Source organism: Mus musculus, chromosome 11, assembly GCF_000001635.26.
Source record: "Mus musculus strain C57BL/6J chromosome 11, GRCm38.p6 C57BL/6J".
NCBI classification, from domain to species: Eukaryota; Metazoa; Chordata; class Mammalia; order Rodentia; family Muridae; genus Mus; species Mus musculus.
The window spans coordinates 4,134,731-4,160,296 of record NC_000077.6 but is presented as its reverse complement, the minus strand read 5'-3'; the positions used below and the strand labels follow the sequence as shown (position 1 = coordinate 4,160,296).

Genomic DNA, 25,566 nt, shown 5'->3' with positions numbered 1-25,566 from the left:
GGCGCGGTACGCCGTTGCCAAGGCAGCGGCCTGGGCTCCCAACTTAGAGTTGCGAGGCATTCTCGGAGCCTCAGACGCTCTGGAGGAAGTTCTGTGAGCCAGACAGACACAGAGCTGAGGCTGCGACGCCGGAGACAGGTAAGCCATTCCACATCCTCTGACTCTGAACTTCCCTCCTGACTCTGGCCGGTTCCTCGCCCCCTCAGCGCCCCACCCCTCGCCCCTGTTTCTTTCCTGTTTGGCCTGGCATTTTGAAGATGCCATAGAGTCCCACTTACTACACCTTTAGCCCCATTTTTTGGTTCAGCACCACCTCCTCTGCATCCCTCCTTACAGAGTCCAGGACATGGTGCTAACACCTTTAATTCCAGGAGACAAAAAACGAAGCAGATCTGAGTTCAAGGCCAGCCTGGGACAGAGCAAGTTCTAGATGAAGAAAAGCATAATTCAGGCGTAGTGGTACATATCTTTAATCCCAAGAGACAAAGCCATGCAGATCTCTGAGTTCAAAGTCAATTTCCTGAGCAAGTTTCAGGATAGCCAAGCTTAGGCAGTGAGGGAGTTGAAAAACAGAAAGCTGGTAAGATAATAAAGGGGATCAGGTTCCAGCCACAGGAAGCAGAATTTGGCTGTGTGGCTCTGGCTTTAGAGTCTAGAGTAGAAGGGATTGCTGGGACAGTTGATGCTGGTTAGCTGGAGCTAAGAAATTAGTGATTAAGACGAGACCAGCATCACTGAGGTGAAATCTTCTGGGAAGTGTTTTCTGAGAGCACAAAGAAGCTGTGTTCCAGAGATAGCCATGGTTGTTGCTGCAGCTGTACTTGGCAGTGTGTAAGAGTTACCCAGGCAGTATTAGTTTGAAGGCATGAAGGTGTCATGAAGAGCAGCTGAGGCTTGGCACCGTGAGAGGCCAGGGAAGGCCATTGGTGAAGGTGCAGTTACAGTTACAGTTGATGGCCCAGGACTGAAGGGGTCATGCAAAGGAGTTGAGGCTTGCCCCATGAAGAGAGCCTATGAGAGGCTCTTGGTGAAGCCTAGTTGCAGTGGTAGACCCCAGTGTATTGGAGATGCCAGTACGATAAGATGATAACCAGGAACAGCAGCAGCAGTTGGCTGGAGTCAAGCAGAGCCTAGAGTGCTTCAGAGGGCAGAGCTGGAGAAGTGATGCCAGCCCTTTAGAGGATCCCCAAAAGATCATGTGTGGATCCCAGACATTGGAATAAAAGTTAGATTAAGAAGCTGTAAAGTTGAAGTTGCCTTGGAGACCCCAAGATGTTAGAGATGCCAGAGTCATGAGATACCTGCCAAGGAAAACTGCTAGCAGGGAGTGGGACCAGCCCAGGAGAATGAAGTCTGCTGCTGCTGACTGCCAGATCTGCCAACAGCAGTCGGCAAGGATGAAAGGAGCTGACGATCTGAAGAGCGCTTTGACATTGGATGTGGAGACATGGACTTTGGAGTTTGCCCAGCTGGTTTTCTGTCTTGCTTTGGTCCCAGTATTTTTGACTTTATATGGGATTACAGTTAAGAGACTGCTTGAATCTTAGAAGAGACTTTATTTATTTATTTTTATTTATATGAGTGCACTGTCTTCAGACACACCAGAAGAGGGCATTGGATCCCATTACAGATGGTTGTGAGCCACCACGTGGTTGCTGAGAATTGAACTCAGGACCTCTTGAAGAGCAGTCAGTGCTCTTAACCGCTGAGCCATCTCTCCAGCCCCTGGAATTTTTTTGAACATTGCTGAGGCTGCTATAGAGTATGGGAACCTTTGATGTTGGACTAAATGTATTTTGCATGATGCTGTGTTTAGGTATGGCCCCCATAGCCTCATATGTTTGAACAAGCCTATGGGGGCCAGGGAGTGGAATGTGGTGGTTTGTATATGCTTTGCCCAGGGAGTGGCACTATTAAGAGGTATGTGTGGCCTTGTTGGATGGAATAGGTGCTGCCTTGTTAGATTAGGTGTGCCACTGTGGGTATGGGCTTTATTACCCCTTCTAGCCCCTTGGAAGCCAGTCTTCTGCCAGCTGCCTTTGGAAAACGAAGTGGAACTCTAAGCTCCTCCAACCCACATCTGCCTAGACTCTGCCATGCTCCTCCCTTGATGATACTGGACTGAACCTCTGAACCTGTAAGCCAGCTCCAATTAAATATCATCCTTATAAGAGTTGCCTTGGTCACGTTTTCTCTTTACAGCAGTAAAGCATTAAGTAAGACAGTCAGAGACTGGAAATCGCCATGTAGGTGGTTTTAGAGTTTCAAAATGTTTTCTTAGTGGTGACTGAATCTCAGTGGGCAGGCTGGCATGGACTGCAGATGTGGCAGCAGTTGCTTGAGAAAGGGGGACTTGAGGTTTGAACAGAGAGAAGGAAAGGTTCCTACCCTTCTTTGGGAATCAGGAAACATCAGGTAACATTATTAGCTGCTGCCCCTCTCATATCAAGCCGGTTCCATTAGAGCCAGCGCCTGTGGGGTCCCAGAGCAAGTCCATGTCATAGGCTCTTTCACTTTCCACACTATGCATCTGCCTGTGCATACTGCAGCATACTCTCTGTTTTTAAAGGAATCAATAGACAGTAACCTTGAATATTCTGTGTGTGCTCATGTTTCTGGTGCTGACGATTAACCCAAGGCTTTATACGTCAAGCAAGTGCTCTACTGCCAATCCATAATTTCTGCTTACTTTTGAATATTCTTGATGTTTTGACCCAGACTGTCATGGGATTTGGTATCCAAGGTGGCCCAGGAAACAGATCAATACTTTTGGCTCAGGAATTTAAAGTGCTTTGCCTCCTGAATCTGCTTCTCCCCAGACTGGGGTTTCTTGCTTGCTTTCTTTCCTTCATGGCCTTTCCAGGATGTTTCCTTTCATTGTTGCTCTCCCCATTGTCCCCACTTCATTCCTTGGGGACATAATCTCCTGGGCTGCACTATCTCTCCAGAGGCAGTTGCCAAGCCAACGCATGGGAGATATGAGTTCAGTGTGTTTGTTTGGATGTGAGTGTTATTCCTTGTAGGGAAACTCAGATGTACTTAGTGTTCCTGAAGGATCTCTCTCCCCTCCTCCACAGTTTCACATATAGCCCAGGCTGCCCTTGAACTTGCACTCCTCCTGCCTTAGCCTCCTAAGTGCTAGGATTGCAGGCCTGTGTCACCATGCCCTGCCTGACCCTAGCAGGTAGCAGATGTTCCATCTTATTGTTGATGAACACAAAGCATTTGAGCCTCTTGCTGTACTTTAACCACTAGCCAGTCCCAAGTGGCCTTCAAGGATTTGAAATAGGGCCAGGTGTGGTAGTAAACACCTTTAATCCCAGCACTTGACAGGCAGAGACCGTGGATCTCTGAGTTTGAGGCCAGCCTGGTCTACATAGTGAGTTACAGGACAGCCAGGACTATGTAGAGAGACATTGTTTCAAATCACCAAAAAAATAGTTATAAATTTCATATTTCATAATTGAAATAGTCTCTGGTGCAAATTGATATGAACCATGAGGTTCAAATAAACACTTGACTTGGTGGTTTAATAAATATTAAAGAAAACGTGAAAGGGCTGGGAGGTCTAGCTCAGTAAGCACAGTGTTTACCCAGCATGCACAAGCCCGAGTTCAGACACCAGCATCTGCAGGATATGGTGGTGCACACCTATAATTAATTGCAGCACTTGGGAAGTACAGGCATAAGGATTGGAACTTGAAAGTCTTGGAAGTCATCCTCCTCAAGGTCCAGGCCAGCCAAGCAGACTGCTGTTTTGATTTTGGTTTTGTGAGACAGGATTTCTCTGTTTGAAACTCACATTGTAAACCAGGCTGGCCTTGAACTAGCTAGAATTGAAGGCATGGGCCATCATGCTCACCACCAAACTGTCTTTTTAAAAAAGCCAGGCTGGACAGAGAACTCAGCAGTTAAGAGCATGGATTGCTAATTCAGACAGCCAAACCTGAGTTCAATTCTGAGCACTTGTGTCAGGTGGCTGAGCTGCCTGTAACATCAGCTCTGGGGGATCCAGCCTGTAAGACTCCATGGGCACTCACAAACAACATACAAATAAGTAAATAAATATAAATAAAATTAATTAATTAAAAAATGACTAGCTAGGCATAGTGATACACACCTTTAATCCGAGCACTCGGGAGGCAAAGGCAGGTGGATCTCTATGAGTTCAAGTTCAGCTTGGTCTATGTAGTGAGTTCCAGGCCAGCCAGAACTTCATAGTGAGACCCTGTCTCAAAAATTAAAACATAATGTATGAAAATATTAATTTCATACTGAGTTCATGTTGAAGTAATATTTTTAGTAATTTGTGCTAAATAAATTAAAGTCCCTTTCTAGTGTTTTTCTTTTTTTAAACAAAATCCTTTTGAAAAAGACTTATTTATACTAGTATGTGTGGGTGTTTTGCCAGCAGGCATGTCTGGCGACCACATGTGTACAGTGCCTGCAAAGATAAAACGGCGTCACATTGTCTGGAACCAGAGTCACAGATAAATGGTTGAGGGTGCTGAGACCTAACCTGAACCCTCTACAAGAGGGCCGTCTCTCCAGCAGCTTCCTTTATACTCCTTCTGATGATGTGGCTTAGGTGAGGGAAAGTAGTATTTTAACTTACTCATCTTCACGACTGAGAACCTTAAAACTAATAAGACATCTAGTCAGAGAAAAGAAAGGAAAAGAAAAGGGAAGAAAATAAAAGAAAGAGAAGAGAAAGGCAGGACTGGATCCACACATCTTTAATCCCAGCATTTGGAAGAGGCAGGTGGATTTCTAAGTTGGAGGCCAGCCTGATCTATATGTCCATAGTGAGTCAGTCTCTCTCTCTCTCTCTCTCTCTCTCTCTCTCTCTCTCTGGTCTATATGTCCATAGTGAGTCTCTCTCTCTCTCTCTCTCACACACACAAAACACACATAAACATAGAGAGAGACAGACAGACAGACAGACAGACAGAAAAGCATAAAAATGTATTTTGCTGTAAGGACTGAAAGCTGCCTCAGGTTACTGGCTGCTCTTGCAGAGGACACAGGTTTAGTTCCCAGCACCTACATGTGGCTTATAACCACGGGCAACTCTAGAGGATCCACAGTCCTATTCTGACCTCACAGGCACCAGGGATGCACATGCAGGCAAAGCCTTCAGAAATGTAACATAGAATAACAAAGACATTTCAAATGCTTTGTCTTAGTTACTGTTTTATTGGTATGAAGAGACACCATGACCAAGGCAGCTTATGGAAGGATGCATTTATGCATTTACGGAAGGCTAGCTTACAGCTCCTGCAGATGAATCCATGATTATCATGGAGGCAGGCAGGCAGGGTGCTGGAGCAGTGTCTGAGAAAGATGCAGGCAGAGAGATAGAGACTGGGCCTTTTGAAACCTCAAAGCCTACCCCCAATGACACACCTCCTCCAACAAGGCCACACCTCCTAATCCTATCCAAACAGTTCCACTAACTGGGAACCAAACATATGGGCCTGTAGGGACCATTTTCATCCAGACTATCACATTCTGCCAGGCGTGGTGGCGCATACCTTTAATCCCAGCACTTCGGGAGGCAGAGGCAGGTGGATTTCTGAGTTCAAAGCTAGCCTAGTCTACAAAGTGAGTTCCAGGACAGCCAGGGCTATACAGAGAAACCCTGTCTCGAAAAACAAAAACAAAGAACAAAAAACAAACTATCACATTCTTTAAAATATATTAATTAATTAATTAAAAATTAAATACATTTTCATGTTTTGGAGCTTTCAGAAGCAAAGACCCCAAAGACACAAGGAAATCTTTGTATTTTTTTTTTTTTAAAGATTTATTTATTTATTTATTTATTTATTATATGTAAGTACACTGTAGCTGTCCTCAGACACTCCAGAAGAGGGAGTCAGCTCTCGTTACGGATGGTTGTGAGCCACCATGTGGTTGCTGGGATTTGAACTCCTGACCTTCGGAAGAGCAGTCGGGTGCTCTTACCCACTGAGCCATCTCACCAGCCCCAAATCTTTGTATTTTTATGAACAGCCATTCAAAATAAAATAATTGGAAGATAAAGTCTATGCTCTAACAGTAATGCAGAGGGGAAGCTTAGGGCATCTCTTCTTGTTGCCTCAAAGAGGAAAGATTCATTTTGGCTCTCTAGCTCAGAGACTTAAGTTCCCCCTTGACTCTGGGCTGGTGGTGAGATGGCAGGAGCAAGTGGAGGGGGAGGCTCTTTACCTGCTATAGACAGGAGGTCCAGGGCAAGCCATGGCCCCCAGGGACACACTTCTGGTGACCTACTTCTTCCCCATCTTCTACTTTCTACTACCTCCCAGAAATGCCATCATGTTATGCATCTATGGACCTAATAAATACGTCAAAACCTTCCATATCAGTCACCTCCCCAAAGCTCACCATCGGGTAACCAAGCCACCAGTAGATAAGCCTGTGCCAGACAAGCCACACACCAAAATAGACCTGCTCAATTTTATTCCTTTTAAAAACTTCACCTGTTTACTAATATAAACGTGTTCATGTGTGCGTGTCCACATGTGTAACCGTGCTTGTGTGGCGGTCAGAGGACTGCTTTTATGAATCGATGTTCTCCTTGTCTCATTGGATGAGCTCTGCAGGTCACACTCAGGTTGCCAGTGTTTCACCTGCCTCACCATCTTACTGGCTCCAGGTTTGGTTGTTTTTCTTCTCCTGTGCTATTCCTTACCACCTAGCTTTTCCAGAGGATGCTTATCACATGAAGGGACGGAGGGAGGGCCGTCAGAGTGCCTGCTTTACGGCATTTCAGGGAAGGGAGAGGAAGAGGGGGATGGGAAAGTATCCTTGTGCTTCTGCTGTTTTCTTAGTTTTCAAGGCGCCATTCATTGTGCTATAGGGATTTTTTGGTTTGGTTTGGTTTGGTTTGGTTGTGTGTGTGTGTGTGTGTGTGTGTGTGTGTTTGGACACGGCTGCTCTAGAAGCAACATGGCCTAAGGATGGAAGAAAGATGTTAGACTATAAATTCCTCCTTGCCTGAGTGGCTTCTCTGGACTCAAGTGTTGGCCTGTCTGTATATAAAAGGGGCAGCTTTGGGGAGGGGCAGCACCCACTGAAGCTGCCCACTCTGGACGGGCTGAAGGCGGCGTGCTCCCCACTCTTTCCCTCACCCCTTCCTCTCACCTGGGGCAGCTCTTCTTCCAGCATATGGCTCCCATCCTTCAAGGATGCCTTCTTAACTGAGTCCTCACTCACTCTCCTGTATATCCATTCCCAGGGATGGGAGGGCCGCTTGCGGCCGGCCCTGAATCAGGAAGCCAGGAGCCAGAAAGCCAGGCACCTGCATGAATCCCAGGCCTCCCAGCCTAGTCCAAAAGCTGGACATAGTCAGCCACTCCAGCTTCATGGGCAAACATCTGTGAGAGGTAAGGGCAGAAGGAGTCATCTGGGAAACCCAGAGTTGGCTACAGACCACCCTGGGTATCTCTTGAGTTTCCCAGTACCTTTGGGCCCAGGCTGGTCCTCAAGTCTCAGACTTGGTGATCAGGTCATGTAGTAATGAGCTCAAAGGGCACAGTGCATGTGCTCACTGGGGTGGTGGATAGTGGGGTTCTAGCATCCCCTGTCATGCTGAAGCTGTGATGTGTTTTGGCTGTGTCTACTGCCATGACTCCTGATGCAAACCTGACATGGGATGAAGAAAATACAGACACAGAGAAAAGCTAAGATTGGGATAGAGAAACTACAGCATCCCAGACGGATAGTGTGTTTATTAGTGATGAACAGGGAGGGAGGGTTATTGCTGAACAAGGAGGCAGGGTTACAATAGATAAACAAGGAGCACAGTTGTGGGGCTGTAGCTGTATCAAGGAGACAGGTTAAGCTAATCTTGGTAGACACAGTCTCTGAAGGTGTTCAGTCTTCAGGCTGTGACCAGCCAGCTATGTTGAAGCAGCAGGGAGCAGGGAGAAAGCGGTTGTGGACATGCACTGTCAACACTTGAACTCAGTACCTCAGGGATAGCTTGCCATTCCCTCGGGGTCTGAGGCGCTGCAGTCCTTGATATTGCTGTCCTCATATCAGTAGCATACATCTATCCAGGACTTCACTCATTCAGGGCTTCCTCTATTCTCTATAGGTAGGAGATCCATCCCTGCTCCCATATAGCAAGGCAGGCCTGGGGCAAGCAGGTTCTCTGGAGGTAGGGTAGTCACAGGGAGGAGTTGGTGAAAGGGAGGCTGGCCAAGACATCCAGAACCAAGTTCTAAAAGGCTGATCACTCAGGGTTTCTCCCTAAATTCAGAGGTAGATGTGGAACATGTAGGCAGGATGGGGGTTTTATAAGGCTCTCCTGGCAGTAGCCACACCACTTTGGCTGGCCATGGCTCCTCTCTCAACCCCAGGAGCTGTGGGGATGGCACACCTGCTAGGCAGCCAGGCTTGTATGGACAGCCTGCGCAAGGACCTCACCGACCTGCAGGGCACCATTGTGGATGTGTTCTCTCGTGCTGGGCCTGTGCGCTTCCCCTCCTGGAAGTTCCCTGATCGTGTGGCCTGCGACCTTGACATGGTGGCCCTTCTGGAGCACTATGACCATGTGCCAGGTGACCCTGAGTTCACACAGTTGTCCCATGCCGTGCTGCTGGAGCTGGTCATTGACAGGTGAGGCCTGGACCAAACCTGGACATTGAGAGATGTACTGTGTTGTGCCTCCCTGTCCTGTCTGCCTCAGAGTGTTTGTCCTTATCCCCACTCTCCCCTCTGCTCTTACTTCCCACAATACTACAACTCTGCCTGCTTTCACCTCAGGTTTCTGTGTGTCGGGAACACTACTGCATAGCATTTTCATCCCAGGCTCTGGCATCTTGTGAGCCGTCTTCTCTCTCTGCATCGCAAGACCAAAAACGGGAGGTGTCTTTCCCATCCCCAGCCCTGCTAGAAAAAGGCCAGTTTCTTCCCTGTCACCCCACCATCTCTACATTGTCACTAAAGTTTCCTTGTGAGGACCACAACCAAGGCTCCTGGCACTGAAAACCTGCCCATGCTAATAAAGCAGGAGGGGACCAGTGGGCATCCCAAGTGTTGCAGGGTGACCTTCTTGGAGACAGAAGGCAGGGTAGTCCTGTAATGCCTGGAGGCACTCTGGATATGAAAGCACCCTCTACAGGGCTGCTGGATGAGCACAGAACACATCCTCTCCCCTGGCTTGGCATTGTGCTGTTGCTCCTCCAGGCCTGCCTGGCTCTGGCAGGGCACCCCTTCACCCACCAAGGCCCTGACCACCCATTTTCTGTAAAAGGTGCTGCTGACATACCTCCCCCGCTGAGCTCTGCCTCCTTCTGAGTTAGTACTAGCTTCCTCTGTGTATAAGTGATTCCTGTGTCTAAAAGGAACTTCTGCCAGAGGCCACTGAATCTAAGCTCACTCTGGGAACCCAAGAGCAAAGGCCGTGGCCTCTGTCCAGCAGTGTGGCATTTCGAGATGCTCAGGACATATCAATGGTGGGCCCCTGGCTAAGGGTACATCGATCATAGCATCTCCCACCATAGGCCGCTCTCAGAGAACACAGACTGTTCCCAATGTTGTCCCGATGACCCAGAGGTCGGACCTGGAGGCAGTGGGTACTTCCTCTCAAGGCCTCAGGGTTGGAATGCCACACCCCCTGCTCCAACCCCTTACCATCCAGGTGTGTGTCACAAACATACAGTTCTGCCTTTAAGGTAAGTCTTAGCCATGAAAATGTATACTTTCTAACACCTGTGTCCCCTAACACTAGTACTTACTCGAAACTTGAGCTTAGCATAAAGAGACCTAGCTGTCCTCACCCCAAGTCTCAATTGTCACAAGACTGCTAAGCCTGAAGGAGCTGCCTCTGACTGGAACCAGGAAACCATGCACATGCCCTGCCCTGCCCTGCCCAGCTGGCCTGGGGACACTGGGATTCGCTTGCAGTTTCTTTCTGTCATCTGTAAAGGAAGGCAGCTACTCACCTAGAGCTTTCCAAGCCAGGCCGCCTTTCCTCAGCTCCTTGCTCAACCAGGGAACCACATGACAGAAGCTACAGGGGGCACCTGATGGGAAGTGGGCCCTGGGTTGAACATGAAGCTGGCATGGATTCTCTTTAGGTTCTTGATGTCCAGGCCAATCCCCGAGAACTCAAAGGCCCTGGTATATGAAGACTGTATTAGTACCAACCTTGGCCCCAGCCCACCCTAGCAATTCTGCCCACAGGCTCCTGCTGCTGCTTCAGAGTTGTGCCAGCTACTTGGAAAACCTCAGTGTGGAGCAGATGATGCCTCCTGCCCGGGCTGCAGGGCCATGCATGTCCGTGGGACTTACAGTACGGCGCTTCTGGAGCAACCTGCTTAGGCTGGGCCTGCTCTACCAGCAGGCAGTCCCCCAGGTGGGTCATCCCGGCCCTAACTGTGGGTGCCCTCACATACTGTTACAATTCTAGCTTCTTACCACACCACTGCATGTACCTCATCCTTTGCCGCCTCCCCACTGCCCATGTCTCCCATTCGAGGCCCGCTGGCTTTGCAGTCAAGAAAGCAGGCCTTGGGAGTCATGTCTAGGTTTCAGGGTTTGCCATTTATGCAGTGAGACTTTAGAAAATGCCTTCCCAGTCTGAACCTCAGTGTGTTTATCTGTGCGTTGTTTGTTTGGTTGGTTGGTTTTTGGTTTTTGGTTTTTTGTTTGGTTTGGTTTGGTTTTTTGAGGCAGGGTTTCTCTGTGTATCTCTGGCTGTCCTGGAACTCACTCTGTAGACCAGGCTGGCCTTGAACTCAGAAATCCGCCTGCCTCTGCCTCCCAAGTGCTGGGATTAAAGGCATGCACCACCACCGCCTGCATCTGTGGGTTTTTTATGAGCCTGATTTGTTAACAGGGTATCAAGTCTCTCAGTCAGCCCGTGAGAAAGCATACTGTCACTGCAAGGGGGAGGAGCCTGATACAGAGAGGTTAGGGTGGCATGAGACCAGGAAGAACCCAGCAGCCATTGCTGTGACTGATACCGGTACAGCTAACCGGTACCCTCTCAGTTCCCTGCATATGTAACCAGGTAAAGCCTAGGGTGCGAGCAGAGAGAGCAGAAGAGAAGAGGCCAGGCCTTGGTTGCGTTTGAGAGAAAAAGAAGGTTCTCTGTGATTTATGCAAGTTTACTTAACACCTGAAGATCTAAGCATTGGGCAAGGCTGTCACTCCATGCCTATCTCTCTCATCTGCCTTCCCTTTCTTTTCTTGACCCCAGAAAAGAGCAAACCAAGGGGAGATTTCTATCACCAAGCCCACAGCTAAGGGTGAACCAGCCAGGAGCCCGGAATGTATGACTGCCAAGTTCATCAAGCCCCCTTCCCCGGTGCCAGGCTTGCCTTTGATCTGCCAAGGGTTGCAGAGCATCCCTGTCAGAGTCTCCCTGCGGAGCCCAGGTGGAACCTCTGAGAAAACTAAGAGCGTCTACTCCCAGACCGTCGAGACAGCCTTGGTGCCCTGTGATGCTTGCACCAGTGTCCAGGGCAGCTTGTGGGAGGTGGGCAAGGTTGTTATCAGCCTGTGTCAGAGCCAAAACTTGCCTTCATCCTTGGGCCAGTTCCAGAAGTTGGTGAAGGACAGCCTGGGGCTTAAACCACTGCCAGCTGCCACCGTGGGCCACTGGGCAGCAGAGCAGAGCAAAGACCTGACTCGTCTCAATAAACATGTGGGGGCCCTCACCCAGCTTGTTGGGCCCCTCAGGGCTCAGCTGGAAGACGCTGAGGGGCAGAAGGATGGGCTGAGGAAGCAGGTGAGCAAGCTGGAGCAGGCCCTGCAGCAGGAGCAAGGGCAGCGGCAGCGGCAGACAGAGGAGGCTGAGCGGACCCTGGCCAAGTGCGAGCATGACAGGCATCAGCTGCTCACAGGTCTACTCCCAGAGGCCAGACACTGGCATGACCTTAAGATGACCATCCCTCCTCCCTGTCAGAGACCAGGCTTTGAGTACCAGCAATCTGCATGGAAAAAACCCAGGCTAGGGAATGGCCAGAAGTCCCTGGACAGGAAGGCAGCAGGAAGGGTGTAGACATCCAGCTGGTGACACTGGGCCACTGGGGCTCTGTCCTCTTAGGGACTAACTCCTGGAGCCCAGCTGCAGACATGCCCCATCAGAAGGGGAGAGGGCTGGGTTGTTACTCTAACTTCACTCCAGGTGGTCATTCCTAACCCTACCCCAACACCCGGCCTTAACAGAGCAGCCTCTTAGCTTTGGCAAAAGCTCTTGGGCAAAAGGAAGGTATTGGGACCCACTGTTGCTGGCTGAAGGCTTAGGGCAAGAAGTCACTGTCATTTCTTAGTCTCACCATTATATCTGTGGAGAGTGCTGGGTCCAGAGAGCCACAGGTAATGCAGCAAGCTTCCTGTGGAGTGTGTAAGACCCAAGGCCCCCTAGAATTACCCCAGGTCTCCCTTGACAATGCAAGTAGCCCCTGCACACTAGATGGTTGCCTTCACCATGTAGGCTGCACTGGGCTTAAAGGCCATGGGCCCAAGTAATCCTCTTAAAGGCCTCTCTCTTGGCTGCTATAGAAACATGTGACCTAAAGACAAAGGTGGCCGTTTTGGAGGGAGACCTGAAGCAGCAGCAGAAGTCCATACAGGCCATGGGTAAGAAGCCCCTTTGTGGGACCCCCATTCACATCTCCAACTCACCGTATAGCCAGGCATGTACCTCCGCTTCCATTGCAAGCCTTTAGAGCAGAGAGAATAGGAACCACAAGCGGAAGGTTCTTACTTTCTATGCTTTGATGATGGTCCCAACTGGAGTCACAATATCAGTGCGCAGAGAGTGCCTTCTGTATTCCATTCCCACCCCATGGTTTCCTGAGCTCCATGTTGTGATCTGGGCTTCAGATCTGTGATGTGACCTCCCCTTAGTCCCAGTGAGAGGTGTTTTAGAGACTCCCACCCAGGGCTCCCTTTTGTATCTGCTCCCTCAATCCTGCAGAGGCCAAGGCTCAGCAGCTGGAGGAGGAAGGGGAGCGTAGGGCAGCAGCTGAGAGGCAGGTGCAGCAGCTGGAGGAGCAAGTGCAGCTGCTGGCGGGGCGGCTGGACGGGGCTAGCCAGCAGATCCGCTGGGCCAGCACGGAGCTGGACAAGGAGAAGGCCCGCGTCGACAGCATGGTCCGTCATCAGGAGGTGAGGCTTACAGTCTGGACATTGGGCTTCAGGCTTTGCAGCCCTCTTATCCTTACTCCCTGCTGTAACAGAAGGAAGTAGATACTTCTGTTGTCTCCCAGTTTGTAAATGGAGAAACTGAGCCCCAGGCCACTGAGAGGCAGAGCCAGGACTTTATATTTAATAGGTGCCAGGGTACAGGCAGATGTGACACTGGAGACTTAAGGAAGAGAGTGGGAACTGTATGATTGGAAAGAAGTTGGGTCATCCACTGCCTTCTAGACAGTGTGTCCTGGACTTATCCCAACGGGCATACATCTACCTGCTGCATGTTAACAACTGCGTGCTGGTCTCTTGTATCCAAGCATAGCACAGAAGGTTGTAGACACCACATTGTAGCCCCCTTAGTCCAACGAGGCTAGTTTGGCTGCAGGGTCCTTACCTCCGCCCTGCATATCCATCCCTATTTAGTCCCTGCAGGCCAAGCAGAGGACTTTGCTACAGCAGCTGGACTGTCTGGACCAGGAGCGGGAAGAGCTGCGGGGAAGTCTGGATGAGGCTGAGGCCCAGCGGTCTGAGTTGGAGGAGCAGCTGCAGAGCCTCCAGAGCGATAGGGAGCAGGAACAGTGCCAGCTACAGGCCCAGCAGGTGCAGTGGGGTAGGGTGAGAAGGCAATCCTCACCTCTGAGGAGCCTCTAGCATTGTTGATGGTTTTTTTTTTGTGTGTGTGCCTTTTCTGTGTCCCCAAGGGAACTTAAAGCCAGGTCTGAGCTTTTCTTTGCCCCAGGAACTGCTGCAGAGCCTGCAGCAGGAGAAACAGGACCTGGAACAGGTGACTACAGACCTGCAGCTGACCATCTCTGAGCTACGGCAGCAGCTGGAGGAGCTGAAGGAACGGGAGCGGCTGCTGGTGGCCTTCCCAGACCTGCACCAGCCAGAGGAGGCCCAGATCCAAAGTAGGGGCCTGGGGTACTGCTAAGGGCAGGGTGGGGCCCGTTTGGGCATGGAGCTTGCCTGGATGTGACTGGGTTTGCTGCTGTTCTCACTCTCAGCCAGAGGAGATGGGGGTGGGGGCAGGAGGGCAAGCCTGAGCCGTGTGGCTCTAGAGCCACCAGCACTTCATCTGTTGCTCACCTCTCTGGAGCCGATGCAGGGCACAGGCCTGTCTTCCTTCAGCACATGCTCTGCCCACATGCCAGGCTTTCTCAACTTCCAGAGTTCCTTTCCTACTGTCATATACCATGGGACCATTTTTAGTGACACAGGCCCAACTGTCCAGTATCCTGGACCCTATGGTCAGGATCACTGGGCACCTACACTGTCACAGGATCCTGTCAGGTGATTTCGGTTCTCCTGCCAGCATTTCTAGAGTTCTAAGGCCCTAGGTTGGATGGATCCTCCCCAGAGCTGTCAGGAGGTCCAGTGTTGCTAAGCTGGTCAGTGAGAAGTCACTGCTGAACGCTTAGTGCCAGCCCGTCTGCTGCCCACAACTGCCTCTGAGGTTGGCCCAGACCCTCTTCTTTTAAAATTAAAAACCTTTTTGTACATTTACATTGTATGTGTGTACCTGCCACCTCAGGAGTGTGGTCAGAAGACAAACATGGAAGTTGGTTTTCTCCTTTTGCCACATGGGTCTAAGTGTCCAGGAAGTAAGCTCAGGTGGCTTGGTGGCAAACATCTTTCTTTAGCTGCTAAGCTATCTCCCCAGCCCTACAAATTTTTTTTTAAATCATTTTTTTTTTTTTTGCGTATGGATGTTTTGGGTACATATATACATATGTATATATACATATATCTATGTCTGTGTACTGTGTTGGTGCCTGGTGCCTTAAGGCCAGAAGATAGGGTAGATCCTCTGGAGCTGGAGTTGTGAGCTGCCATGTGGGTGCTGGAAATTAAATCCTGGTTCTTTGGAAGTGCTCTTAAGCACTGAGGCATCTCTCCAGCCGACACCTTTTTTATGAACTAGAAAGCTGAGATCTAGTATGGGCAACAGCTTGCTTGAATTTGTAGAGCTGGATGCTTTTCATTTGCCCACTGGCCACAGTGTAAGGAAGACCATACATGGCGACTTCCTGTGACCCAGTAGTACCATTGCCAGGCCAAAGACAAGTGGCCTTGAATAAAATCCATTCTATTTTTTTAAAAGATTTATTCATGTATTTTATGTATATAAGTGCTCTGTCTACATGTATGCCTACACACCAGAGGAGGCTATCAGATCCCATTACAGATGGTTGTGAGCCACAATGCTTGCTGGGAATTGAACTTAGGACCTTTGGAAGAGCAGCCAGGGCTCATAACCACTGCGCCATCTCTCTAGTCCCAAGACCCACTGTTTTATTCAACATCCAAACCTGCAAGTTCTAGGCCTTCCCTGGCTCTCGCTGTCACAGCAGGTTGGCATCAGGGTGGGGTAAAAGCCTGGACAGGATAAGTGCTGGATGCCTGGGGTGCTATCCCTCTCCACCCTCGGAGGCCCTGTCCAACTGGACACAGAGGCAGACTCTGTGAGGTGGGGCTCAAATCTGTCTCTGCAGGCTCTAGCAATGTCACGCAGGACATGGAGAGGCAAGTGCAAGCCAATGCTATCCGTATCCAGGTCCTACAGGAGGAGAACAAGCGGCTCCAGTCGATGCTGACCAAAATCCGAGAGGTGGCCCAGCAGGGAGGCCTCAAGGTGAACCTTTGAAGGGCTTGGGTATTTTATTTGGAAAGGGTTCCCACCAGGCAGGATTTGAGATTGTGTCGTGAGAGCCACTTCATGACATGTGGCTTTAGGCCACAGTTAAAAAAGGATTTCCATATGTCAGAAAGTATGAGACTATGAAAGACCAAGCCTTCTAGCTCACAATCCCACTACAGCCCCTCATGAGTTTACTTCAAGAGTCAGTATATATTGCCTGCCCCAGAGTTTGCAGCTGAGGGTGGCCCTTGGGTGGCTTCCCAAGCCCTGTCTGTTAGTGAAGAGGACTTGTGGGTTTAGCTTGGGATTCTGCCTCTCTATCTACCTTATGGCATTCTATAGTGTAGGGAGGGACTCCTGCGCCCTTCTGTACTTTGCCTTCTTTGCAGATGGTCCCGCAGGGCCAGCTCTGGTCCCCTCCCTACAAGGGCATCCAGGGAGCAACCCCTCCAGCCCAGGCCCAGAGTGCATTCTCAGGGTGAGTAAGGCTTTCCTTGAGGCCAGGCGGATAAGTCATAAGTGCTATGGTGCCTTTGATCACAGGGTTGCTGTTCCTTTCTTCCCTTAGGTTGACAGGCAGACGGCAGTCTCCTGGCAGCAGGACAAGCAGCACAGGCAGGACCCATCCTGGCGGGCTCCGTACATCCCCGTCTCGGCAGCCCGGCGGCTTGCCCAGCAAGTTCTCTTTGGGGGATGGAAGTCATTCAGCATCCTGCACCCAGAATCCCATAAGGGCCTTGGCCAGGCTGAGGAGAAAGCTTTCACCGAACCGTCAGGCTGGTTCTACATACCAGCCCCAGGAGCGGCCCACGTAACCCGCAGCAGGGGTAGGGCTGGAGGGCAGGTGGCTAGCAGTCCCCCATGGAATAAAAGCCCCAGCCATCTGCCCACTGCGATCTTGGCCTCAGTGTGGCTGAGCTGGAGGAACAGACCTCCCCTTCTTGTTGGGTAAGGTCCTCCGTGATCCCACCATGTTGGTTGCTGGCCAATGGTAGCCTCGCGTGAGTTGGGAGCTTCCTGTCTGTGTCTGGCAGGCGCTGTGGGAGGACCACATTGAGAGGCAGCATCTGAGCCAAGTGAAGCCCAGCCTTTGTGTCCCATAGAAACGGCTGAGGGGTAACTCCACATCCATTGGCCAGCACTCGGGGTAGGGCTTGGGGTATGAGGACACATCTGAAACAACGAGCTAGGCTAGGAGCTGGACCTCTGGTTCAGCAAGGCAGGCAGAGAGCAGTGTTGCCTTTGCCTTCCACCTGGGCTCTACATCTGATACAGGACCAAAGGGCACCAGGCAGCTCACCGGGAGCTTGTTCCTCTAGGAACAACTGGGAAGTCCCTCTTAAGTCCTAGAAGTCAGAGCCCCACCAAATCATTGGAGGACAGTCCAGGCCTTTGGATACCTTAGCCAGCCGTGGGGCTCACCCAGTTACAGGATGACACAAGATGGAGCAAGGATGCTACCAGCCACACCATGCACACAGTGGTCATTCTTCTAAGCAAGCCACTAGCCTACCTTGAGTTGTGTTGTTTGTGATGGACAGGCTCTAAATTTTTACTGAGGATTTCTCAGGGCACACTCACCTAGTGTGGGTGGCATTATTTATTGTGTAGGTTTGAGTGCCTAAGTCAATAGTGAAGGTTTCCCAACCTGCTTCTTTTTTGGAGAGGGGTGTATTTCAAGACAGCACTTCTCTGTGCAGCCCTGGCTGTCCTAGAGCTCTGTAGACCAGGCTGGCCTTGAACTCACAGAGATCTACCTGCCTCTGCCTCCCAAGTGCTGGGATTAAAGGTGTGCGCCACTACTGCTGGCCCAACTCTGCTTCTTAACAGCCCAAGGGTTCTGGGGGAGACTGGAGGCTCTGAGCCACTCTACCTGGGGAGAGCCAGCTTTGGGCACAGCTCCCCGAGAGAGGCCCTGTGACTGCTGAAGATCCCATGCCTCTGCTGAGTCAGCATCTACTTACTCACTCTCGCTTGTGCCAGGCAGTAGGCCAGATCCTTCTCATTTAGGTGACACATACCCTAGGGAGGCTGAAACAGGAAGACTGAGAGCTTGAGGCTAGCCTATGCCATATAGCAAGGACCTAACTCAGACAACACATGGACAGGCATAAAACGATAGGAAACAATCAAAAAAGTCCAGAAGTCCATCTATTTGATCAGGCCCTTTGCTCAGGGTGCTCAGAGGGGGAAACTAAGGTATCACTCAGGATGGCTCCTTTAGATGGCTCTGGGCAAGAGTCCTCTTACAAGCTCCTGGCTGTGACAGAGCTTTAGGCTTAGGCTTAGGCTGTGGGGTTGGAGCCTTGCTGCTTCAAGGAGCCTTCCTTGCCTGGCTTCTTATTGGTACCACCCATCTTCAAGAAGGCAGCAGAGGTGGGCATGGTAGCACTTTAATCCTGGCACTCAGGAGGCAGAAGCAGGAGTCTCTCTTTGAGTTTGAGGCTAGGCTGGTATACAGAGAAAGCTCCAGGACAGCCAGAGCCACTTACAAACCCTGTCTCAAAAAGAAAAAGAGAAAGAAATGGAGGGTGTGCAGCAGACAATGTGTGTCCTGTATGGGATGCCCCAAGGTCCTCTACTTCCTCCTGCTTTCCGTGGGCTTGTGTGTTGGTCAGATGCTTTCCTCATTTTTATTGTTAGTGTTTAGTGTTGGGAACTGAATTCAGGCCCTTGTGCATTCTAGGCAAGTGCTCTACCAGCTCCCCATGCCCCAGTCCTTGCCTCTCTCATCTGAAGGTCACTTTACATAACCTGTTCACAGGGGCTAAAATGTCTTAGAGTCAATATTTTAAAGATTATGCAAGGTATGTTTGTGCAGCCCAGGAGTGCAAGGCCTTGAGGAATTTAAGAATTCTACCTGTTCCCAGCAAGAGAAACCAAGGTGACTGGTATTTTGTTTGTTTTTCTTTTTGAGAGTAGCCCAGGCTGACTTCAAACTCCCTGTGCAGCCAAGGATGATCAGGAGTTCATGATCCTCTGGTTTCCCTTCCCAGAGGACAAAGAACAAGGGGATTGCAGGGACTGCCCAGCAGCCTTGAACTTTTTGTTTTGTGATGTTATATTGAGACAGGGTCTCTCTGTATAGTGCTGGCTGTCCCGGAACTCGCTATGTAGACCAGGTTGGCCTTGAACTCACAGAGGTCTGCCTGCTTCTGCCTTACCAGTGCTAGGATTAAAGGGGTGCACTGCTATGCCCAGCTGGTCTTAAACTATGAATCCTCCTGTCTCCACCTCCATGTTTCTGGGATTATTGGCATATGTCACCACATACCCATCTTTTCCTTAATATCTTAAAGCATCACACAGATTTATGTCTTAACAGATTTATGTTAAAATAGATTCCATGTTTATTTTACTATTAAAACTTCCCTACCCAAACATTTGTTTTGTGTTTTTGTTTTTTCCTTTTAATGATGCCCTTGCAGATGCACCACATAGATTCTGTGGCCTCAAGTATCCTGGTCAGTAACATTTAGCCCAACCAAGAAATACAGCACTAGATGGTTTCTAAGGCCTCTGAACCCAGCCAGCCTGGAAGAACTCAGCTGGACAGGCAGCAGGTCACGGAGCAGGCTCACTTTAAAGTCATTGATCAGGCCCTGGCCTGAAAGACAGGTTCCTGCCAGTGGGTCCCATGGCCACACATCTTTCCCCTCATCTATCCCCCAATAGATAGCATAAAACTCAACACTGACGCTCCGGAGTGCTGGGGACAGGTGTAATGGCCGTATGTTCTTCCCAGAGTTGTGGGAGCCGCCTATGAGGACAGACACAAATACCCCAGGTTTGCAGAGAAGGGCTCTTAATGATTTCTCCTTGCCTGCTGGGTCCGGCTCTGTGTTCAGCCTGGAGCTGGGAGGCCCTTCTACCCGCCATGGGCATGGTGGGACCTTTCCTTTGCCCACAGGGCTAGCTGGTCTGTCCATCCCACTCTCCTGTAGTGTAGGCTGGGAAGGGTCCGTCCCGAACTGCAGACTTTCCACTGGGGCAGTTAGTCATCTGAGTAGTGGTTCCCTGTAAGGAAAGGAAAGACAGGGAAAGAGGCATCAGGTGGGGCTTAGGGAGTTAGCCCAGGATCCCACCTGGCCCCTGGTGCTCACCCAGGACGTTGAACTTGCACAGTGGGCAGGTCTGTTGTAGCATCAGCCAGGGGTCCACACAGTCTCGGTGGAACTCATGCTTACAGGGCAGTACCCGGAGCCACTACAGGGTGAGAGGAGGGGCACAGGCTCTAGATGGGAGCTAGACCTGTGCCCTTCACCGGGACTGTGCATATAGCACTCTTAGGCCATTGCCAGGTATGCTTTTGCCAGCCATAATAAGGACTGGAAGACAGTCCTGGTTGGAGATTTGAGGGTCTCTTGGGAGCAGGATTGGGGACGCCACAGGCCAGCTTGTAGCTGACTGTGCCTAGGTACTAACTTGCTTGTTACAGAAGTAATCTAGACACACAGCACACGTCTCAGTGCCCGGCTCTGGAAGGCTGTGTGCTGCCCTGCTCAGCCGGCAGCGCCGAGTCTTGAGAGATGCTAGCCTCCGAACCACACGGCGTTTGAACAAATCCTCCTGTGGGAAGAAGATGGCCACAGTCTTGCAGGCCCAAGGGCTGCGGGTATGAGGGCTTCCACCGTCTGGCTCCCACCTGGCCTCCAGGCTCCTGCTGGTTCTGTCTTGACGCCTGCCGTTGGGCCTGAACCACAAGTCCTGTACACAGGAGCATGGCCACAAGCAAGATGGCGTTCCATAGCTGCTGCAGGGGCTTCTGCGAAGGGAGGCAGATGTCAGGGCACTGAGAACGCTCCACATGCTTCCCCCAGGGATATTAACCCCCGAAACACTGAGGGGCTCTGCCTGTGGAAGCCCCTCGCTTGCTCTTCTGAAGTCTCCATGCCACTGGCCTATGTGCTCTCCCGGGTCTGCCCCAGCTCCATGGAGAGTCGCATGTCTCCCTAATACCCTGTTACTGTGCCCCAGCACAGATCTCCTCCTCGGCTGTTCTCAGTCCCTACATCCTCCACTCACCGTCATCTAAGCTGATGGTCACCTGAAGCCACAGACAAAGCTGGTGGGAGTGCTTCTGTGCTATGGTCATTTTCTCTTCAACCAGAAGCACGAAGCACTCCCCACCCCCACGCCCAGGACATCACCAGCAATCTGACAGCCATGCCTTGGTCTCCTTTGTCCCTTGCCTTGCCACACTTCCCCTGTCATGAAAATTGATCTTCATTGTCCCTTCTCTTCACACCTTTGACCTACTGCTCCAGGAGCATCCCCTGACGCTCAGGGTAAGTGCTCCCCCTGCCCAGCCCTCCTCATACCCATAGGCCATGGGCTCTCTTGCTGCTGTCCTGGGTAGTCCTCCAGGCCCTTTAGTATGACATAGTCATATTGGAGACTCAGTCTTTGGGGGAATGAAACTGAAGTGGCAGAAGCAGCAAGCCACAGGGGCTTTCCCACCCAGGCACACCATTTTACACCGAGTTTAGATGTACTGTGACTGAAAAACAATTCACTTCAAAGTCCTCAGCTTTCCTAGTAGCTCTTTGTCACAGCAGACGGGGGGGATGTCCGAACAGCCCTATAAATCCTGGGACTGTTCTTCCTAACATAGGTTTGACTCCCATCACAGCAAAGGAGAAGGGTCAAAATGACCAGACAAAAGAGCTACCATCCTAGACCAGTCTGGGAGCTGTGAATGCAGCAAAACCAGCCCTTGCTTGGGGTGACAGCACTGGGATCATTAGAGGCCTCTTTCCCCTCTAATCACAGTGGAGTGGTGGCATCTAGTCTGAGCCCAAGGTTGGGCTCAGGTCTTTTTTGCTTTGACCTGGAAGAGCTTGTGCCTGCTGCCAGCTTGTGGGTCAGCCCTACGGAATGACAGTGGTTAGCTGCTCCCTGGCCACAGTGCAGACTACTGTGCAGTGTGTACTACAGTGTGGCAGGCCAGTCAGCCATCAAGAAGAGCCTCTCTGCAGCCTGTGGTCTGGAGCAGCCAGGACTTGATTCAGCGCAACTTCCACATTCCCAGCTCAGGGCAGTTCCTAGAGATGCCTGCCCGGCTATCATTTGAACATTTCACCTGCCATGGCTGTATAACATGGAATAGCCACCCCCATCTTGGCTGGCAGTACCTTCTCAGCTATTCAGCTTTGTCCTCTGTCCCTGCCAGCCTGGACTAAGCTATACATTCTCACCTCCAGGCCACAGAGGCCCTTCCCCAGCCTGCTCTTCTCCCAGATGTAACCTATCCCTCTGCCCTTCACCAAATGCTTCCCGTCCCCCCAATAAGTGAGGGGAGAGAGAGGGGGGGGGAGAGAAAGGGAGAGAGGGAGGAGAGAGTGAGAGGGAGGAGAGAGAGAGAACAGGAAAGCACCTGGCTTAGGTAGTTCACCTAAAGTTTAGGAGCCAGGGTTTTAACCTGTCTGACTTGAAACTGGCCCACATCACAAACTATTGGAATCTATGCAGTAGAAGAAGAGAGTATGTCTACTTCCCTTCAACCTGTACAGATTGGGGTTCAAGAAATGCTGTGGACTTGAACACCTTGAATCCCTGGAAGACAAGCACTGGAAGATGTGGACACAAAACACAGCCATAGCCACAAGGACACACAGTCACTCTCTCTAACATACAGGCTTAGAGCTTCTATGGCAGTGCACAGCCCAGGCATGCTGAGCAGACAGTGGGGCTATGAGCAGAGGAGCAAACATTCAAAGCAGGAAGGCAAAATGAGCGATGAGGGGTCCACGAGCCAGCGGAGGACTGAGAAGAGGATCGAATACCAATCACTGGTCGGGCCCAGAGGCAGGAAGTCAGGGTGCGTATGGGAGCTGGAGAGTAAGGCACACTGTAGGTGGCAAGACATGACCCAGTGGAGGTGACATTGTCTACCAGAAGCGTTGTACATTGCTTAGCATGTACATGGCCCTGGTTCTATCCCCATTGGGGAAAAACTGGCTCAAGTAAGAAAGTTGTGAAGGCCACACTGAGCAGAGACCATGAAGGCATCAGCAGCCATTGCCCACCACCTAGGCCAACTGTCATGGCACTGCTAATCATCTACTACTACATGATCCACTCTAAGTAATCAGCCGAATGTATGTAGGGCTGTCCTAGGATCCATTGGGCCTACCTGCTCCTGGGCCTGAGCACCTCCCAGGCACACCAAGTCCTGCCAGCCTCCGTAGCCATCCTTGGAGAGACCACAGGTGGTCCACAATGTCAGCTTCCACTCGATGTTGGCTGAAAGGGACTCTCCACTGCTGATCTCAGCAGTAGCCTGGGTCCTCCTGAGAGGAGAGTCATGGGTGGGAAGCAGACAGAAGGCCTTTGGGAAGGGAGGCCTACACTCATCCTCTTGCAGTGGATACACAAGGACACTGTTGCCATAGGCCTTCTGATTTGGCTCCCAGACTTTTCCTGGCTGCTCTTTGCCCGTGTTTTTACGCAGCCAGACCAAGGAATAGCCTGTCAGCCAGGCATCCAGCTTCCTCATGCTGGACTAGTCCCCTCTGCCCATAGGGCAGCTCTTTTCCCAGATCTTGCCTCTCCTTCCCATGCCATCCCCCAGTTTCAACCTTAGGAGTTTAAGGGCCAACAGGTAAGGGCCTTCTTCAGAGATAGTCTCCTCCCCTAGAGCCCATCGAAAAGCAAGAGACCCACAGCACTCAGGCATCAGACCACCCAGAACAAACGGAACTCACTGCAGAAGGGCCTCCAACAGCTTGGTGACATTGGAGGAGTAATGGAGAACAATCACTGGCCTCAGCAGAAGCTGGGATACATCCAGCTGCAGGAGACAGGCAGGGTCAGCAGGCTTCCGGCCCCTGTCCCCTCACCTGCTCACCCTCACAGTCCAAGCCAGGTTACCTCTCGGACCACACTGTGGTTTAAGATGAGGAGAAGCAGGGCAGAGGCTCCCAGGAAAAGGGCTCGACGCATCTGCAAGGGAAGACGGAAGGTGGGAGGCTGTCACACACCTGCCTTACCCACGGCCCCAGCTCTCAGGAGCCCGACATCTGGATAGACTAGCTATAAGCTCCCTGAAGTCAAGCCAAAGCTAAGGGATGGTTTTGGAGGCCGAAGAGATAATGACAGCCAAAGGCAACACACGATGGTTGTGGACTAAGGCAATATTTAGTTATGGAACATAGATCACAACATTTTATAGATGCTAACTTTCCTACACCATAGTTACATAAAGAATATTCTTGATTTTAAGAAATTTGTACATTATCATGTGTGTGAGAAACTTATGCTCCTTTCATTCTGTAGGATCCAAAATTCTTTTCATTGGCCCTAGTCCTAGCAAAGCAGCTCTCCACCCTTGCCAGCTCCTATCACCAGAGCAGGTCCACTTTCCCCAGCAAGTCTCTCCACCTCCTCCCCATCACACTGCTTTGATGCTCCATACTGGTGTTTGCTGACCCACTCGGGCCCAGGGCTTCTCTGGAAAGGCTCCTCATAGGCCACCTGTTAGCCTGGCTCTAGCAGATGTTTCGAATGCATTTTCTTTCTCCCCTTCCCTCAAACACCCTTTGCACCTGCTGGACCAGAGCCTTGGGATATGCCTTCTGGCTACTGCCTTGATTCTCTTGGTGGAACTGGGCGACCTGCTCTTTGCCCACATATGCCACTGCAATCCAGCCATCTACGGGTATCTCTTGCTCAGCATCCACGACATCCATCTGTGTAACGAGGAGCCATGAAAAGAAGGAGGCAAGGGGAATAGAAGAGGCAGCCCGGGTCTGCCACAAAGCACGCAAGGTCAGGGTACGGGTACGGGAATGAGTGTGGAAGGGGCATGTGGCTGTCAGGTTTGCCAACTCCTGAAGGCTGGGAAGTAGTAGCATTCTGGGCTGTCAAGGGCTAGCTTCTGGATGAAGACAGCGGGGTCTATCCGAGGGTCATGGCAAGTTTAGGCGGGGCTGAGCTCACCAGCAGCAGGCGGCCACCCAGCAGAGGTTCCGGACCGTCTTCCGGACCGATTCTGACGCCCTCCAAAACCAAGGCGTCCTGCCGCGGCAGTTTCACATCCACTCGCACTGAGCGGGCTCCGCCCCGTCCCTCCCCGGTCGCCGGCTCGCTGCCGTCCGCCGCCGCTCCCGGGCCCATCAGGCCCAGCCACAAAGGCAGCAGAGGCAGCAGTAGCAGCAGCGGCGACGGCGGCGATGGGGGAGGGGGCGGCAACGAAGGCGACCTCAGCGCGGGGCGATCGGCAGAGCCCATGATCCGACCGGAGAGGTGGCGAGGCCGTAGTCTAAGGTCCCGGGGACCGGGAGAACAGAGTGAGCCAGGCCGCGCCGGACAGGGCGGGGCTCGGCACCGGGAGGGGCGGGGCCGCAGCCGGAGGGGGCGGTGCGGGGAGGGGGGGGCTGAGTTGGTGCTTGACAGCGAGAGCGCCTCCTGGTGGCTCCTGAGAAACCTAATGTAGGAGGCCTGAGGAGCTGCGATGGAGCAAATACCTTAGAGCCTTGGAGAGCTCACCAAGTTGTCTGTCAGTGGAGATAGGTGCGGTTGTCTCAGGATTGGAGAAATGTAGGGGCGAGGGAGGTATAAGGGTCTGGGCTGATTGACCTACGGTGTTGTCAAGGCTATGTCTCATCCTCCTCTGGGTCAGTGTTCTTTCATGGGATCAGCGAGCAGGCTGCAGAGAATCACAGAAAGCAGATGGGGAGACTGAGGCCATGGTTTTAAAGGAGCAGGGAGGAGGGCTGGGCACACGAAGCTGTACAAACCAGGCAGAGCCATAGTGGCACGGAGCACTGGGC

At 51.4% G+C, this 25,566-nt stretch overlaps 2 protein-coding genes and 1 non-coding gene across 13 annotated transcripts; 1 reads left to right on the top strand and 2 right to left on the bottom strand.

Annotated features, from left to right (window-relative positions):
• Positions 1-3: 3 nt before the first annotated feature.
• Ccdc157 (coiled-coil domain containing 157) lies at positions 4-19,174 on the top strand. Of its 8 annotated transcripts, none has more exons than NM_177616.3 (13): positions 4-138; positions 7,241-7,388; positions 8,367-8,625; positions 8,773-8,908; positions 10,195-10,366; positions 11,213-11,858; positions 12,520-12,597; positions 12,938-13,128; positions 13,579-13,755; positions 13,895-14,063; positions 15,648-15,787; positions 16,183-16,271; positions 16,362-19,174. In NM_177616.3, exons 5-13 carry the CDS (start codon positions 10,253-10,255, stop codon positions 16,606-16,608), a joined length of 1,851 nt encoding a protein of 616 aa, NP_808284.2. In that variant the 5' UTR covers positions 4-138; positions 7,241-7,388; positions 8,367-8,625; positions 8,773-8,908; positions 10,195-10,252; the 3' UTR covers positions 16,609-19,174. The 8 variants fall into 8 exon arrangements, with proteins under 8 accessions (NP_808284.2, XP_011241976.1, NP_001158092.1 ...); XM_011243674.3 differs by lacking the exon at positions 8,773-8,908 and adding an exon at positions 2,008-2,137 and having other exon boundaries at positions 8,322-8,625; positions 15,710-15,787; XM_030245781.1 differs by having other exon boundaries at positions 22-138; positions 8,322-8,625; positions 8,773-8,870; positions 15,710-15,787.
• Positions 19,104-25,140, bottom strand: Rnf215 (ring finger protein 215). 4 transcript variants are annotated; one of them, NM_027859.3, is made up of 9 exons: positions 24,734-25,137; positions 24,340-24,483; positions 23,666-23,737; positions 23,500-23,585; positions 22,929-23,085; positions 20,439-20,558; positions 20,219-20,362; positions 19,897-19,999; positions 19,104-19,810 (listed from the first exon to the last, which is right to left on the bottom strand). In NM_027859.3, the coding sequence occupies exons 1-9, from the start codon at positions 25,022-25,024 to the stop codon at positions 19,788-19,790; spliced, it is 1,140 nt and encodes a 379-aa protein (NP_082135.2). In that variant the 5' UTR covers positions 25,025-25,137; the 3' UTR covers positions 19,104-19,787. The 4 variants fall into 4 exon arrangements, 2 of the variants coding, with proteins under 2 accessions (NP_082135.2, NP_001350072.1); XR_003949509.1 differs by having other exon boundaries at positions 19,120-19,810; positions 22,929-23,123; positions 24,734-25,140; XR_380981.3 differs by lacking the exon at positions 22,929-23,085 and having other exon boundaries at positions 19,120-19,810; positions 24,734-25,140.
• Positions 20,851-20,933, bottom strand: Mir3060 (microRNA 3060). Its single transcript, NR_037220.1, has one exon. It is a non-coding gene; the product is annotated as a microRNA 3060 (primary transcript).
• Positions 25,141-25,566: the final 426 nt, after the last annotated feature.

What these genes read in the sequence shown, in the direction of transcription:
- Ccdc157 (XM_011243674.3), top strand. Translation starts at nt 8,345, where the DNA reads ATGGCTCCTCTCTCAACCCCAGGAGCTGTGGGGATGGCACACCTGCTA. An exon ending in AGAGGAGGCCCAGATCCAAA is followed by an intron (nt 14,064 to 15,709) that starts GTAGGGGCCTGG and finishes ATCCGTATCCAG; the next exon opens with GTCCTACAGGAGGAGAACAA. An exon ending in CCCAGCAGGGAGGCCTCAAG is followed by an intron (nt 15,788 to 16,182) that starts GTGAACCTTTGA and finishes CCTTCTTTGCAG; the next exon opens with ATGGTCCCGCAGGGCCAGCT.
- Rnf215 (NM_027859.3), bottom strand. Translation starts at nt 25,024, where the DNA reads ATGGGCTCTGCCGATCGCCCCGCGCTGAGGTCGCCTTCGTTGCCGCCC. An exon ending in ACCACAGTGTGGTCCGAGAG is followed by an intron (nt 23,586 to 23,665) that starts GTAACCTGGCTT and finishes TGTCTCCTGCAG; the next exon opens with CTGGATGTATCCCAGCTTCT. An exon ending in AGCAGGAGCCTGGAGGCCAG is followed by an intron (nt 20,363 to 20,438) that starts GTGGGAGCCAGA and finishes TTCTTCCCACAG; the next exon opens with GAGGATTTGTTCAAACGCCG.